At 38.6% G+C, this 14,600-nt stretch overlaps 2 protein-coding genes across 2 annotated transcripts; both read left to right on the forward strand.

Moving 5' to 3' along the window:
- Positions 1-523: 523 nt before the first annotated feature.
- LOC131316905 (protein STRICTOSIDINE SYNTHASE-LIKE 2-like) lies at positions 524-4,524 on the forward strand. Its single transcript, XM_058346425.1, has 3 exons — positions 524-890; positions 2,263-2,532; positions 3,739-4,524. The coding sequence occupies exons 1-3, from the start codon at positions 586-588 to the stop codon at positions 4,304-4,306; spliced, it is 1,143 nt and encodes a 380-aa protein (XP_058202408.1). The 5' UTR covers positions 524-585; the 3' UTR covers positions 4,307-4,524.
- Positions 4,525-9,499: 4,975 nt separating this feature from the next.
- Positions 9,500-14,064, forward strand: LOC131316906 (uncharacterized). The gene is made up of 6 exons (XM_058346426.1): positions 9,500-9,965; positions 10,831-10,937; positions 12,172-12,280; positions 12,638-12,799; positions 12,922-13,095; positions 13,852-14,064. The coding sequence occupies exons 1-6, from the start codon at positions 9,648-9,650 to the stop codon at positions 13,879-13,881; spliced, it is 900 nt and encodes a 299-aa protein (XP_058202409.1). The 5' UTR covers positions 9,500-9,647; the 3' UTR covers positions 13,882-14,064.
- Positions 14,065-14,600: the final 536 nt, after the last annotated feature.

Below are 14,600 nucleotides of genomic sequence, written 5' to 3' on the forward strand. Positions count from 1 at the left end.
AAACGTGGCCGTTCACTAAAACGTGGAGAACTGAATAGACATATATCACACGAAACATATGATTCTTTTTTTTAACTAGACGTCTAGGTCATCTTGCGCGTACCGCAGCTAATTTCGAGACTTTAAAATTAACGACTAGGTAAATTAACCTCCAGTGTTGCTAATTAACAATCAGCATGTAAAAAAGCTCGTCAGATATTTATGACATGAACCCAAATATGATTAAGAGGACAGAGCTCAATGGAAACGTAAAAAAGCTCATCAAATCTTTATGACATGAAACCAAATATGATTAAAAGGATAGAGCTAATCAATGGAAAAAAAAGAATCTTGTAGTTGACCCAAATTTATTGGGACCTAAGACTTAGTTTGGTTTGGACTGGCTAGACCTCCCGTAGCCTCAAGATTTAGAATGTTGGAGTCAAATTAACTTGCAACCTCCTGAAGACATCCCTTTTAGTTACTTTCTTTGTTTCTCATGCTCACTCCGCCAAATCATGCCCGGCCAGCTTCCCACTTCCCCAATTAATATATAAGCATGAACCCATGTCTCCACATATCGTTTTGCCTTTCACAAATTAAACCATGTCTCGTTTTGGCTCAAACTTGTTCCTCATCACCACATGCACAATCCTTCTCCTATCTGCTTTGCACTCAATTGATCACAGCAAAATTCTCACTCTTTTACCCTTTACTTACACCAACAAGGATTCATATTCTATTTATGATGACAAGAAAGTTATTCCAATTGTGAGCGCAGTTGGGCCGGAGAGCCTTGCCTTTGACCTGCACGGCGGAGGCCCGTACACCGGTGTATCGGACGGCCGGATAATCAAGTGGCTGGAAAATGAACGGCGGTGGATTGATTTCGCCGTCACCTCTACCCAGAGGTATTTCGATCCTTGTTATCTATCTTTTGTGTTCATTGCCATTGTTACTTGCAAGCTGGCCTGAATATTTGACTGAAAAAATTAACGAGTCGTTTCGGTCTAAATTTAATTAAATATTCTTAAAGACAGTTTTGGTATATTTTAGTGATTACAAAAATATTTTTTCTTTTTTGTTAAAATATAAAGGTTCAAGTACTTTCTCCTAGGAGGAAGTAGAAAAGAATGAAATTTCAGTCCGAATTAAAATTTGGACCGAAATTTCAAAAAGTACATTAAAAACAAATATTTCAAAAAAAAAAAATTCATTCTTCATGAACTCTTTTAAACTTTTTATCATAATTTTTATTGTTTGAAATTTATCTTGTCAAGAAGAACAATTAACCCAAAATAATCACCCAAATCCAACCAAAAAAAAAAAAAACACAGAGACGAAGAAGAAGGCATTTACATTAGTTTAGGACAAATCCACTACTTTTACTAATCCTGAAAGGTTAGAAGAAAGAAAAATCAAACGAACTTATTAAATTTATTTATTGTAATTTATGTATCTCAAAAGACTCCATTATTGCAATCTTGCCAAACACTCCACGAAATTATATATGAATTTCAAAACACTTATTAAATTTATTTATTTATGTTTTTTTTTAATGGAATAAAAGATTGCGGCCATGTAGCTAGGATGGCTATGTTTTGATGTTTCAAAAAGGTGTTCCAAGTAGATGGAATTATTGACAGCCACCATATTATTCTCTTGCTAGCCCAACAGAAGCTTTTAATCAGAGGCGGCCAGTAGACACTATTCTCTTGCGGCTACCTACTCATGCTTCTAACCACTAGCTATAGAAATTTGCCCAAAAAAGCTGAAGAAGTCACACTTAATTACACACGTTCACGATGCGAATGGGGCCCACACAGCGTGCATTGTGAGCGTGAGTACGACATGTATCGCGGATGTGTGTGTAATAGTGTTTTTGCAAGTGTGTGTCTGATGTAAATTATTTGCCTTCGACTCATCATTTCTTGTGGAAAATGAAATCTCTATTTAATGATCTGGCAACTATAAGAATAATTGATAAAGGTTGTGTGAGGAACAAACATGCGTTACCCCATAAGAGACGCATATAACATTTTTAACATCAATTTAATAATACGTCATGATATGTGGTCAAGGGCGAAGTTAAATTTGGAAATTTGGGATGGTCGAGATATTGAAAAGACAAGAAATGATGAGTCATGTGAAATATCCAATCATAATTACACATATCACTATAAAGACTTCAATAACATTCGTCATGACTCGATGAACTTCGCTATATATCGGCTCTATTGGGCCTTTTGCATCTCAAGCCCTGATAATGATTTTTGCAAGCAGAGATGAGTGTGAAGGTTCACAAGTCGACCATGAAGAAAGGGAGCACATTTGTGGGCGCCCATTGGGCCTACGTTTCGACGAAAGAACGGGCAATCTCTACATAGCGGACGCGTATATGGGCCTCCTCGTCGTGGGCACTGAGGGTGGACTGGCCACCAAAGTTGCAACACAGGCCCAAGGCATTCCTTTTGGCTTCACAAACAGTTTAGATATCGACCAGAGAACTGGAGTAGTGTATTTTTCTGACAGCAGCTCGCGTTTCCAGAGAAGGTACGTACGCTGCTCTCTCACTTCCTTTCATCTTCTTTTGTTCTTTTTTTTTGGTTAAGAAGATAGAAGTGCATAAATGGTACATTGTCACTTCTCTCAAGGAGTATTATCCCGTCACATCATGGCATTATCTGTAGGTGATCATGACCATCCCAGACCTATGTCGGGATTGAAGTTAAAATTCCACCCTGTGTGGGTGGTGTTAGAAATTAAAATCATTAACATGATATGCAATTATGCAGATAATTGGAGATATCGAAGTCAAATGTGCCATAGAAAGGAAATTGATTATAAAAGTACTGATCCGGCCTCTTCAATTTAGGCTCCGTTTGTTTTGATGTAAAATGTTTTACAATGAAAAATGTTTTCCTTGTAAAATTATTTTGCTAAAATTATTTTCGTTACTTTTGTTTTCCGGTGTTTGGTTGACATCTGGAAATTACTTTTCAGAACAAAAATTTGAATCAGTTTAAACTTCAAAAAAGATGTTTATATGGGGCGGATTCCGTGGAATAAATAAATAACACAGCGTTTGGCACAAAATCTTGTGTGGGATCTATTTTGAAGTCACATGCAAATAATCGGAGTAGTTCAATTTGTTTAAAACATATTTTTAAGATATTTGTCCCAAAATTTGATAGAATAAAAACTGAATAAATCAATCAAGCCAATACTAATATCTGAGTGAGTTGATTTTGTAATAAGAGTTCTTAGAAACATATTTTAAACAATTAAACGGCTCCGATTATTAGCGTGGGACTCCAAACAAGATTTGGGTCAAGTTTTGTGTTACATTGTGTCCGATTACTCACGTAATTAACTTGCTTGTGGTTTTCGAAATCAATTTGGTTCATTCCGAGAGAGAGAGAGAGAGAGAGAGAGAGAGAGAGAGAGAGAGAGAGAGAGAGAGAGAGAGAGAGATGTTGCCATATACAATTCCTGCAATTCAAGCGTGAAGCTGGGAATAAATTTTCCAAAAACAACTTACGGGGATTTGAGAAGTAAAACATTTTGCACTGGATGGGGTAAAACATTTTACACCCAAAAATGTTTTACTTGATGTTATCCAACCAAACACCACAAAGTGGGTAAAATAATTGTGAGGAAAATATTTTACTTCGAAACAAACGGAGTCTTAGTGTAAAAAATTTCTTGAATTTTGTACGATAAGATTCGGAAATGATCATAGGTGTAGTAAATTTGCAGGAACCACATCTCTGTGATTGTTAGCGGAGACAGAACAGGGAGGCTAATGAAATACAACCCTCAAAGCAAGGAAACAACAGTTCTTCTTCAAAATCTCACATTCCCAAATGGAGTATCGCTAAGCAAAGATGGAGACTTCATTCTTGTTGCAGATACCCCCAACTGCAGAATTCTCAAGCTTTGGCTTGAACCATCGTCAAAATCAGGGATGGTTGAGGTTTTCAATCGGCTCCCTGGATTCCCGGATAACATCAAAAGGAACCACAGAGGGGAGTTTTGGGTGGGAATTCATGCAAAAAGAGGGAAGTTTTTGAAATGGGTATTATCTTTTCCTTTGGTAGGACAGGCTTTGATTAAACTTCCATTTGACATAACAAAAGTGTTTGCAAGGTGGGGAGGGAATGGGTTGGCAGTGAGGTTAAGTGGTGATGGTGATGTATTGGAAGCGTTAGAAGATGAAAGTAGAAACGGTTGGAAGGCTGTGAGTGAAGTGGAGGAGAGAGATGGAAATCTCTGGATTGGATCCATAAGGATGCCTTTTGTGGGCGTACAAAGAAATTCTAGGTAGAGGTCAGGATCAATGCTAAGGATACAAATGTAACAGATTGATCAATATGAAAATGTGTTCGGAATCGTTTGATCGATGCATGTGAATTTTGTACAATGCATGTGGAATCACTCGCATCAAACACATTTGATATTCATATAAACTAACTTTCGGTCTATAGTTTAGGAAACTTCAACGCAATAAAATTGTTGTTGAATAGCCTCCACCAAAGCTGAAATCTCCCATGGGCAATCACCATGCTGAAATCTGACTCAAAAATTGCATCAGACGAACCCGTATCCACCGCCATACCTGATTGTTTCCGAAAAGTAACAATTGGCCTAGGAACAGCGAGTAGTGCAGTTCTAGGCCTGATGCGGGCGTGCCAGGGCAGGATTGTTGCCCAAATTCGTATCAAGGCCTGGAAGCCTTAATCTGACTTCTAATTGGACGAAAGTGCACGGCCTAAGGGTGGAGACCGTGAGGAGGTTCGTGGTTTGCCTTTGCGGGCTAAGGACTTAAAATTTCCTAATCGTGTGAAAAATGGAAAGAAATGTAGCGCAAGGCCTAAAACAGAAATAAAAGGACTTCATTAATGATTTAATAAAGTCTGATTACAAGGAAATGAAATAAAATCTAGGCTTGGCTAGATTGAACGGGAAACTAAAGATAATTGAAAGATAAATATGCATAAGCCGTGGGCTTGATGGTCGGGGACCGAAAGATAGAAGATAATTAAAACATAAATTTGCATAAGCCGGGGGCTTGATGGTCGAGGACCGAAAGATAAAAATAGTTAAAAGATAATTGAAATGTAATTTGGATAAGCCATGGGCTTTGATGGTCGTGGATCATGGCCAAGGCCTTCAGAACTGTGATTTATAGGAGCTACAGGCCTTGAGCTGCTTCAAAATGCTCCAATGCATGGCTGCCACATGGCCTTCTATCAGAGGCTTGAGCTTGAGCAGCTTCGAAATGCTCCAATGAGGGGCTACTCTCTGAACAAAACGTGCCTTTTACTCCAAGAAAAGGGCAAAGGCCTGAAAAATCCTTCTTTTCTGCATATAACTTTGAAAAAGGGCAAAGAAAATTTCAGTTTCTGCAGTATCCAGGCCATTCCGGGCCTACCACAGCTGCAGACCAATATTTCACCAGGCCTTTCTTATCATTTTATTGGACCTTGCATACTTGTGGGCCCTCTAAATCCTCTGAGGTTCATCTTTCATGGAAGAAGGATCTAGAAACAAAAGATTAACCAGACCTGGATGAGCTGCTTGTGAGCAGCTTGCTTAGGTCTGCATGAATCATTCACCAACAGCTCCAAGGGCTGCATGTGCGCCACCTGTCTCTAGCCTTGCTTCATGCTGAAGAATGGGGTCCTACCAGTTCAGACCTTGAGCTGCTTGTGAGCAGCTTACCCATACCTGCCTATCAGGAATATTCTAGGCCTTTAAGCTGCTTGTGAGCAGCTTAAGGCCTTTGAGCTGCTTGTGAGCTGCTTAAGGCCTTTGAGCTACTTGTGAGTTGCTTGTGAGCAGCTTAAGGCTTTTGAGCTACTTGTGAGCAGCTTAAGGCCTTTGAGCTGCTTGTGAGCAGCGTAAGGCCTTTGAGCTACTTGTGAGCTGCTTGTGAGCAGCTTAAGGCCTTTGAGCTCCTTTGAGCTCCTTGTGAGCAGCTTAAGGCCTTTGAGCTACTTGTGAGCAGCTTAAGGCCCCCTAATTGCTCCTTAAAGGCTTTAACGATGCTCTTAAAGCAGTGGTCCTTTCATCAATTGGGCCTAAACTTGTTGGTAAATCATGGGCCTTTGCCCAATGTAAGCCTTCTGAGCCCAAGCCTAGTGAGAAAACCAAGGCTTCTACCAATTTGGGCCTATTTCTTAGGCCTTTGTTACTTCTAGGAATTTGGGTTAGGCCTGGACGAAATACTCAGGCCTGATGGACTGATTCAAGCCTTAGGCCTTTGACTGATTTAGGCCTATATGGAAGGCCCATCATTTCTTAAGAACCGGCCCTAATTCGTGGGCAACTGGTCGTAAGGTCTTTCAAGGCTAGGGCCTCGACCCTCGAGGCTACCTTTTAACCCGTAAATCCATTTCCTGATTTTTGGCCAAAAATAGGTGTAAACAATACCACAAGCTATACACAAAGCTCACGCCTCAAGATAGCAGAAGAAGCCGAAGCCTTTGTTCTGCTCCACCATTATCCCTAGCAAATTAGCAATGATGCCAATGGAGGATGCACACTGCAGGAGGATTTAAACACTCCATCACAATTGAGTTTAACCACTTAAATAAATAAATTATTCGAATTAACCTAATGAGCTCGGATATATAGCCTCGTACGTATGTGAAAGGAGGGTTCACAGAAACCTTATTGTTGGTGTTTCCAGCGTAGAAGATCTCGGCTCATTTCAAGGAGTCAAGATCCTCTTTGCCGAAAAACCTCTGCGCGCCTGTGCCAAAGTGTTTTCCAGCCATTGAATCTCGGGCCTTGAAAAAAATAACACACAATCCAATGACCGAAAAACCACTTGACACAAAAGCACAAAAATTTTCGGCATAAAAGATCTCAGCTCCATTCCAGGATGGGGGGTCCAAATTACCCCTTGTCCGTTTAATCCCAAGCCAACATGACTTTGGGTGCTACACTTTTGCAGGGGATGGGGATGCTCAAGAAAAAGAAAATTATATTCGTTGCTCAAGGGCACTGGTCCTTCCACACAGAAGATTCACGTGGGGGTTTAAGACCAAATTATAGGCTGAATCATGAGAAATTTTTCGGTACCAGGTGGATATATCCCACGTTGTATCTGCTCGGTACATCCGGACCGTCCAATACATTTTTGGACGGCTCGGATTGAAATCTTCTCTCTCTTCTCACTACAACACTTGCTCTCTCTAAATCCAAGCCGTCCAAAAACGCAATGGACGGCTTGGATGTGCCGAGCAAGCACCACGTAATACCGACCTGACACTGAAAGTTTTTCTTTGAATCATTAGTTTTGTGATAGCTAAGAGTTTAAGAGTACCACATGACGGTATTTTGGAACATTAAATAATCTCTTGATTCTCAAAGGAATTGGATCAGGTCCGGTCTAAGACATTCAAGGGGTTTTCCAAGTCTATTTTGATTAGCAAATAGTTTACTTTTTAAAGAAAGAAAATTAAGAATGTAAATTGCATCAAGAACTATGTTTATCAATATATCGAAGGACTATATCTGTAGCCACCCGAAATGAGTGGACTTAGCTTTATCCACTTGATGTGATTTGAGATGATTTCATGCTTGCAAAGGGCCATAAAGATTGTGTGGTCTTGCAAAACTGTCTTGGGAGGAAGCATGAATATCAGCCTATGATCAAGAATCTCAAACCTTCTTCAATTTGTTTTTTTTGGAACCTTTTCCAGCTGCCTCCGTTATTTTCCTCTACTATCGTTTTTGGACCTCAAATTTTATGTGATCCATTTGTTTCGCTTTCATGTGGCTACAAACGTAAGGTTTCATTTTTGGCTTTTGCATATACAGCCCCCGGCCATCACTTTTTTCCTTTTTGGCAATTCAAATCAAATAATTATTGGTCTTTTTATTGTTAGTCCACAATAAGTACACAAGAAAACAAGAAAAATATGTATTCCTGTGTACCTTTTGCATCTTTTAATAAATATTCACACACTTGTTATTTTCAACCCATTGAGCTGATTTTAGAATTTTTTAAGAAATAAATATATTGCACAAATATCCATAATCGAGGAGTCCTAGAATATTTATTTACAATTTACAAGCATAGAATATGCATGTGTTTGCATTTCTTCCCCTGGTGTGCATCTTCAATCTCGGTAAAATATAGAGTTCAACTTTTTTCATAGGTTAAGTCCTAGCACCCTCCACCGTAAAATTTACGGAGCGTTTCTGTTAAATTAAATGGACTAAAAGTCAAGTTTTTACAGATTTTTTTTAGGCTGGTCATTCTTCTCACATGCAGCAAGTAAAATATTCCATTTAGTGAAAATAACTCGAGTACTGTCATTAGTCTGTAGTCCAATAATATAGTTGAAACGCACGCTTATGGTATGTTTGGTCACATTTTGCTTTATTATATTATAGGATGTGATTTTGGCCTTCCAGTTTTAGTCAGTGGCACTCCACATTTTGTTTTGTAATTTTATATGATCAAGATACAAAATAGAGTGCCAATGACTAAAACAGAAGTGTTAAAATCAATTTCCTCATCTTATCCAATCTTTGGATGGAAGACTGGTAGTTGAACACTTGGGTGATGGACTCTTTTTTATGTCTGGACTCCAAGAGCAATGTTGGGCCACACGTTTCTGATGTTGAAGGTGGGCCCAACGTACTGGCGTATGAATGGGCCGCATGGTGATGGCGGAGAATTTGCTGACGCGGATCCTAACGCTATTTTCCCGTCTGCCATCACCACTTCTATCCAGATTCCCTCACAGCTCAGCGGACATCGTCACGTAATCCCTTCAAATTCTATTTTACTACATATTGATATAAAAACCGCACATACAAGTCCTGGGCGTCAATATTGTACTCTCTCTGTTCTATTTTGTCTGCGATACTTGTGTCAGTTTTTAATTGCTTTAGATATTTTAATATGAATTTTTAAAAATATATAATATGAATTTTATTTGATAAGTCTCAATTAATTCTATATTACAAAAATTTTAAAATTATGAAAAATATTATAAATTAAAAGATATAAGTAATTAAAAAGACAAAAAATTTAAAAACGAACAAACAAAATGAGACGAGGAGTATGAATAATTCTAAAGTGATACCATCACTTATTTAACAAATTTTCAATAACAGAAAGCAGAAATTACGATTTTGTGAACTATAAAAAGTAACTCCCATAGTATACATAAATTAAATACAAATATATTCAAAATCATCCAATATATATCAACTCGTATTTGTCGTGTGGAACATTCATACATCTGACGATTCAGGGTGCATCAGTATTTAAATTTAAGCACAAACAAACTCCTAGACTATCGTTGCTCGAAAAACACATATGGATAATGATCTAAAAAATTAGCATATAAATATCAAAAATGATACTCATATAATAATTCAAACACAATAATTTACACAATCTTTCAATACATGTGGGCATGTATGTGAGAGATTGTGTAAATTATTGTGTTTGAATTATTGTATGAGTATTATTGTTGAATAAATATTTCGAATCTAAAAGGCATTTTCCAAATTTACTCATCATCAATACATCACTCTCTCTTCTTCTTGGCACCAGCTATTCTCCCAAAAACGTTCACGCTCAACCGAGTGGGAAACACCAAAGAAAATTACAGAACACAAACACCGAATGAAGCACAGAGATGGCGACTACAATGGCCAAGATCAGTAAGGTTGCGGGCAGATTATTATCCCACAAATTACCAAGACCCATTTCCCGTTCTGGGTCGTGCGGTAATGGTGTTCGGGCCGAGTTTCTGGTGGATCGGTTTGGGGTTTCTGGTGGGTCATTCTATTACTCGGCGGCGGTTCCTGTGGAGTCGGATTTGGTGGGTTCGAGGTTGTTTGGGTCGAAGGATTACGAGGATTACAGGAGGGCTCTGTATGGCTGCATCACTCACAAGGCGCTCTTGGTTGATGCTGTTGGAACCCTTGTTGTGCCCTCTCAGCCCATGGCCCAGGTCTCTGTGTGTGTGTGTGTGTGTGAACTGCTGGATCTGTCTATTCATTTCGTTGTCTCTCATTGATGTTTGAAACCCATTTCATTTGTCTATAATCTCTCCCCATTTCACAACTTTCTGTCCCTATTTCATAATTTTTGTTACCATTTTCATGAATGGAAGCGAGCAGACGCTGGATTTGTATCTAGTAGGACCCGAATCACGTGTATTTTCATTTTGATGATAAAAAGTGTATGTATAAGTATATATTGCCCTTGTTAAATATATTGCCACTTTTGAGGTCCGAAGATAAGACAATATTGTGTTTATGTGCGTAGCCACCGTTTAATTTTATACACAAGATCTAAAAAATGGTAGATAACTTGAAATTTTAATGATTTTTACCCCACGCAGATAGAAAGTTTAAGAAATTCTTTTTACGCAAGGAACTTGCAGGGGCCAATCCTGTATATTTTTTCTTAATTAACCTAAAAATTAGTATATATGTGAGAATATTTGGAGTTTTGCAGGAGCCCGGGTCCCCCTTGCACCCTCTTGGGACTTTCCCCTGGAAGGGAGGGAGAAGTTTTTCACTGAATTTGGTGAAAGCAGCCTTGGGGATGAGTTTGAAATTTTTTAGAAGTTCAATGAAATATGTGAAAAGAGTAAGGATTGGAGCATTCAGTTTCTCAAAAAAACTGGTTAAAATGTGTTTTAGGAATCACTAATCAGGATGAGTAGGGAATGTTTTCGCCAGAGGTTTGATGACCATCAGAGTGGTTCCTATCAAATCAAGCTTTTAACCAAATTTATACTCAAATGTGTTGAATCAAAGAACAGGAAAGATTGGAGAGCGTCTTACTTTCATGATACGCCTATTTTGCAGATTTACAGACAGATTGGGGAGAAATATGGTGTTGAGTACTCGGAAGCTGAAATATTAAACAGATATAGGTGGGCTTATGAGCAGCCTTGGGGTAGATCTCGGCTCAGGTGACTCTTTATCTTACTAATTTTAAGCATGTTATTGCTTGTTTATCAAAATTGATTTAGTTTCCTTGTTTGGCTTTGGAAATAATTTGGAAGTTACATAGAGGATTAGAGATGAATTTTTATGATCATTTGTTTGATTACTACTTTATGATATCACAAGCAAGAATCAGAACTTCTCAAGAAGAATATATGAGAATTATATTGGTAGATTAAGTGTCTCCCTTCCATATGAACCTAGGAGAGTGATAGATTGGCTACCTTGCACTGCTTGCATGGTGAATAGAATTAAGCGTGTGGTAAGTGATTTAGTGAGACTGGAGCTACGAGTCTTGATGCTGGTTAGGATGCTTTTTCAGTGGTTATATATTTCCAATTTTTTCTACATATAGTGTTATGCTTTCTTTTTCACCTATGGCAGTTGCATGTTGTAAAATGTGAACATTATTACAGAAACAAACTAGCTTATGAACTGCTTTAGATTAAGTGGTCACTTGCAGATACTTTCCCTCTTCCCATATAAAGCAATGAGGCCTAGCCACCTACTCCAATGTGTTTCACAATTCATTACTTGTGCTTGTAGTGGGCCAGACCGACGACCGCACCTGGTCATCCAAACAGGCCCATTCAGATGAAGAGACCTGGCGACCCAACCAAGCCCAATCAATCTGGTGGGCCATTCAGCCTGTAGCATCTTGGGCCAGGCAAAGGGTTGGGTCATGACATTGCATTTTATGTGTGTGCGGTGCCGAGCCATGTCGGTGCCAGGTAGCATGGCTCGGTCACGTGGCACCTGCCTACGTGGTGCTTGGCAATCGGCCGAGCTACAAGAAAAATACCTGCTGCTACCATGGTAGCAGCATGATAAGAGCCAAAATAGGAGTAAGTCCCTCCATGGCATCAGGTAACCAAACATTCATGCATGACGTCAAAACGCGAAATTCCCTTTACATGTATTGGTATTGCACATATTGATGACTTAAAACTTCCAGGTAACCAGTTTTAACTTATGTATAAGATGTTGCACGCGGGCTATTTAAATCAAAGTTCTTTTAAGGCTTCAATTTGTACCCTCTAATCTCTGAATTTCAGGACAATTCTTCTTAACTAGTATAAAATATACCAACTATTTTCATCCCCTTATACTGCAATGGTGAACGTTCCTCTTTTGTTGCAGAAGATTTTCATCACTCCGGTGGGAATATCTCTTTCTAATGAAATCTTACTAATTGTGCAGATATGTTAATGATGGGAAACCATTCTGGCAATATATAGTTAGTTCTTCTACTGGCTGTTCCGACACTCAATACTTTGAAGAATTGTATAACTATTATACGACTGAAAAGGTTAGCTCTTACTGTAGTATGAAAAGTGAGATAGTACTTTCTCCAGAAAAATATGTAGTAACACTGGCTCTATTTGGAACTTGTGGAAGGAAAGAAAAGAGGAGAGAAAATAATTAAGAAGGAAATTGAGAGAAAATGAGGGGGGAAATTTTACTATTCCTAGAACTCTATTTTGCTATTTTCTCTCCCCTTTGCCCCTCCAACCAAACAAGGGAAGAGAAAAAATTTAAATTTTCTTTCCCTTTCCCTTCCTTTCCACAAGTTCCAAACAGAGCCTTAATGATTTTTGAGTTGCAGCTACTGATCAAATTATCATTGGATTCTAAGTTTATGTTTCATTTTTTTTCCTATCTAAAGGCGTGGCACCTCTGTGATCCGGATGCTGAAAAAGTATTCAAGGCTCTCAGGACCTTAGGCGTAAAGTTGGCTGTTGTGTCAAACTTTGACACTCGACTAAGACCTCTCTTGCGGGCTCTCAATTGTGACCACTGGTTTGATGCTGTGGCAGTGTCAGCTGAAGTAAGCATCAATCTAGTTCATTTGTTTTTGAATTGTTACCGAATTTTTATTTATTTTCTCCCATCATTCTTCCCGTTTTGGTGAAATTCAACCTCTCCCTCTATCTCTCAATTCTCAAATAGGTCGCAGCAGAGAAGCCAAATCCCACTATATTTCTTAAAGCTTGCGAATTGTTGGGTGTAAAACCTGAGGATGCAGTTCACGTGGGGGATGATCGTAGAAATGACATTTGGGGTGCCAGAGGTGCAGGTTGTGATGCTTGGCTTTGGGGAAGTGATGTACAGTCCTTCAAGGAGGTATTAATTTTGCTCTTCTTGATTGCTAATGAACTACATTAGCTGCAGCCTGCATGGCTTTGTGCTTTGTTGCTCTTTGTTTCACCAGTTATCTATATCTTTCATCAAATTATAGTGCTTTTCTTTAAGCAAGCCCTTAAAAAGAATTGGTGGGAAATGGGTGGATGTTGGTAGTGATATGATAACATCTTATATGTAAATCTTACCTACCAAAAAGAACTCCAGTTGGACTTAATCTGCAAAATGGTAAACGGAGAACTCTTTTTCGTTTATCAGTCGTTGCCAATACCTTGAAAGATACTGCATGTAAAACAGTTTAATTCAAACACTGATCACGATAGTAGAAGATGCAGCATTAGCCCCGCCCATTCACATGCTAGACCTCAGCGGGGAGTACGATCTTGCAAAAAGTTAGTTTGGTTGGATATCGATAACTATATGAACAGTTCACCTTTATGGAATACTACAAAATAGACGGGTAGAAGTCTGAATATCACATTTGCCGTCAGTTTTGTCCTCCACAAATTGGAAATATCGATATTTATTCATGTTCGATGAAAGCTAATTTTTTGCAGGATCTTTCTACTCTCCGAGGCCTAGAATATAAATGGTTTAGATTAATGTTGCCCACAATTAAACTGGAGGATTTCGTGTCCTTTACATGTCGTGTCATGGATTTTTTTCACCAAATTGTTGCTTCAGCATGTACTTGTCGTGTTTGTGACGGTGCTTCACTGCTTCTTAAGGGAGATGCAGGTTGCTCAGAGGATAGGAGTCCAGATCTGAATAAGGATTATTCCTCCCCTTGCAATAACCCGAGCAGTAATATCATTGTGTAGTGTATTCTCATCTTGTATCTCCGCCCAATCCTAATTAGTTGTACATCTTTTCTCTTTGTAATCGGTATGAGAAAAATTAGAGATGCTGGCAAAACCGTTGCTTCGAATAGAGATGGCAATGTTTTGTTTTCTTTTCGTACTCCAAAAACAAGTTGTAAATGTTGTTGATTTTCTTAAGGAACAAATGCAGCTTATATTGATAAAACCAGACACAAGCTACATGTCCCAATAGTCTAAACAGATACAACAAAGGACCTAAAAAGATCTGAACGAAAGATAAAAAAAACAAGAAACAGAGAAAAAGTAGAAACAAAAATGAAGGAAAAGCCAAAAGAATCGGCTTCGGCGATGGACTTGGACTTGGAACCCAACTGGCATGGTATGTAAGATAGATAATCGTAGCATGGGGGCAAAAGTGTCAAATTAAAATGTGTCACAAATACAAGAAAATTCAAAATTTTGGTTAAATAACGTCTCATCACCTATGAGAACGACAAATGAAAAGGCTGATTTTCAACTGACAGGTTAAGGTTGTCTAGGATGTTGAGTTTTCACACAATTATATACTCCCGGATGTTGAGCTTTCACACAATTATATACTCCCTAGACGTAGAACACAACAATTCTTGATTTTCGTAGAGTTCAAGAATAAAGATGTAAGATAAC

This window comes from Rhododendron vialii, chromosome 2a (assembly GCF_030253575.1).
Source record: "Rhododendron vialii isolate Sample 1 chromosome 2a, ASM3025357v1".
NCBI lineage: Eukaryota > Viridiplantae > Streptophyta > Magnoliopsida > Ericales > Ericaceae > Rhododendron > Rhododendron vialii.

Bases quoted from the DNA above. Each gene is read 5' to 3' on its own strand.
- LOC131316905 (XM_058346425.1), top strand. From the start codon at position 586: ATGTCTCGTTTTGGCTCAAACTTGTTCCTCATCACCACATGCACAATC. The intron at 891-2,262 runs GTATTTCGATCC...TTTTGCAAGCAG, and splicing joins GCCGTCACCTCTACCCAGAG to AGATGAGTGTGAAGGTTCAC. The intron at 2,533-3,738 runs GTACGTACGCTG...GTAAATTTGCAG, and splicing joins AGCTCGCGTTTCCAGAGAAG to GAACCACATCTCTGTGATTG.
- LOC131316906 (XM_058346426.1), top strand. From the start codon at position 9,648: ATGGCGACTACAATGGCCAAGATCAGTAAGGTTGCGGGCAGATTATTA. The intron at 12,281-12,637 runs GTTAGCTCTTAC...TCCTATCTAAAG, and splicing joins ACTATTATACGACTGAAAAG to GCGTGGCACCTCTGTGATCC. The intron at 12,800-12,921 runs GTAAGCATCAAT...ATTCTCAAATAG, and splicing joins CTGTGGCAGTGTCAGCTGAA to GTCGCAGCAGAGAAGCCAAA.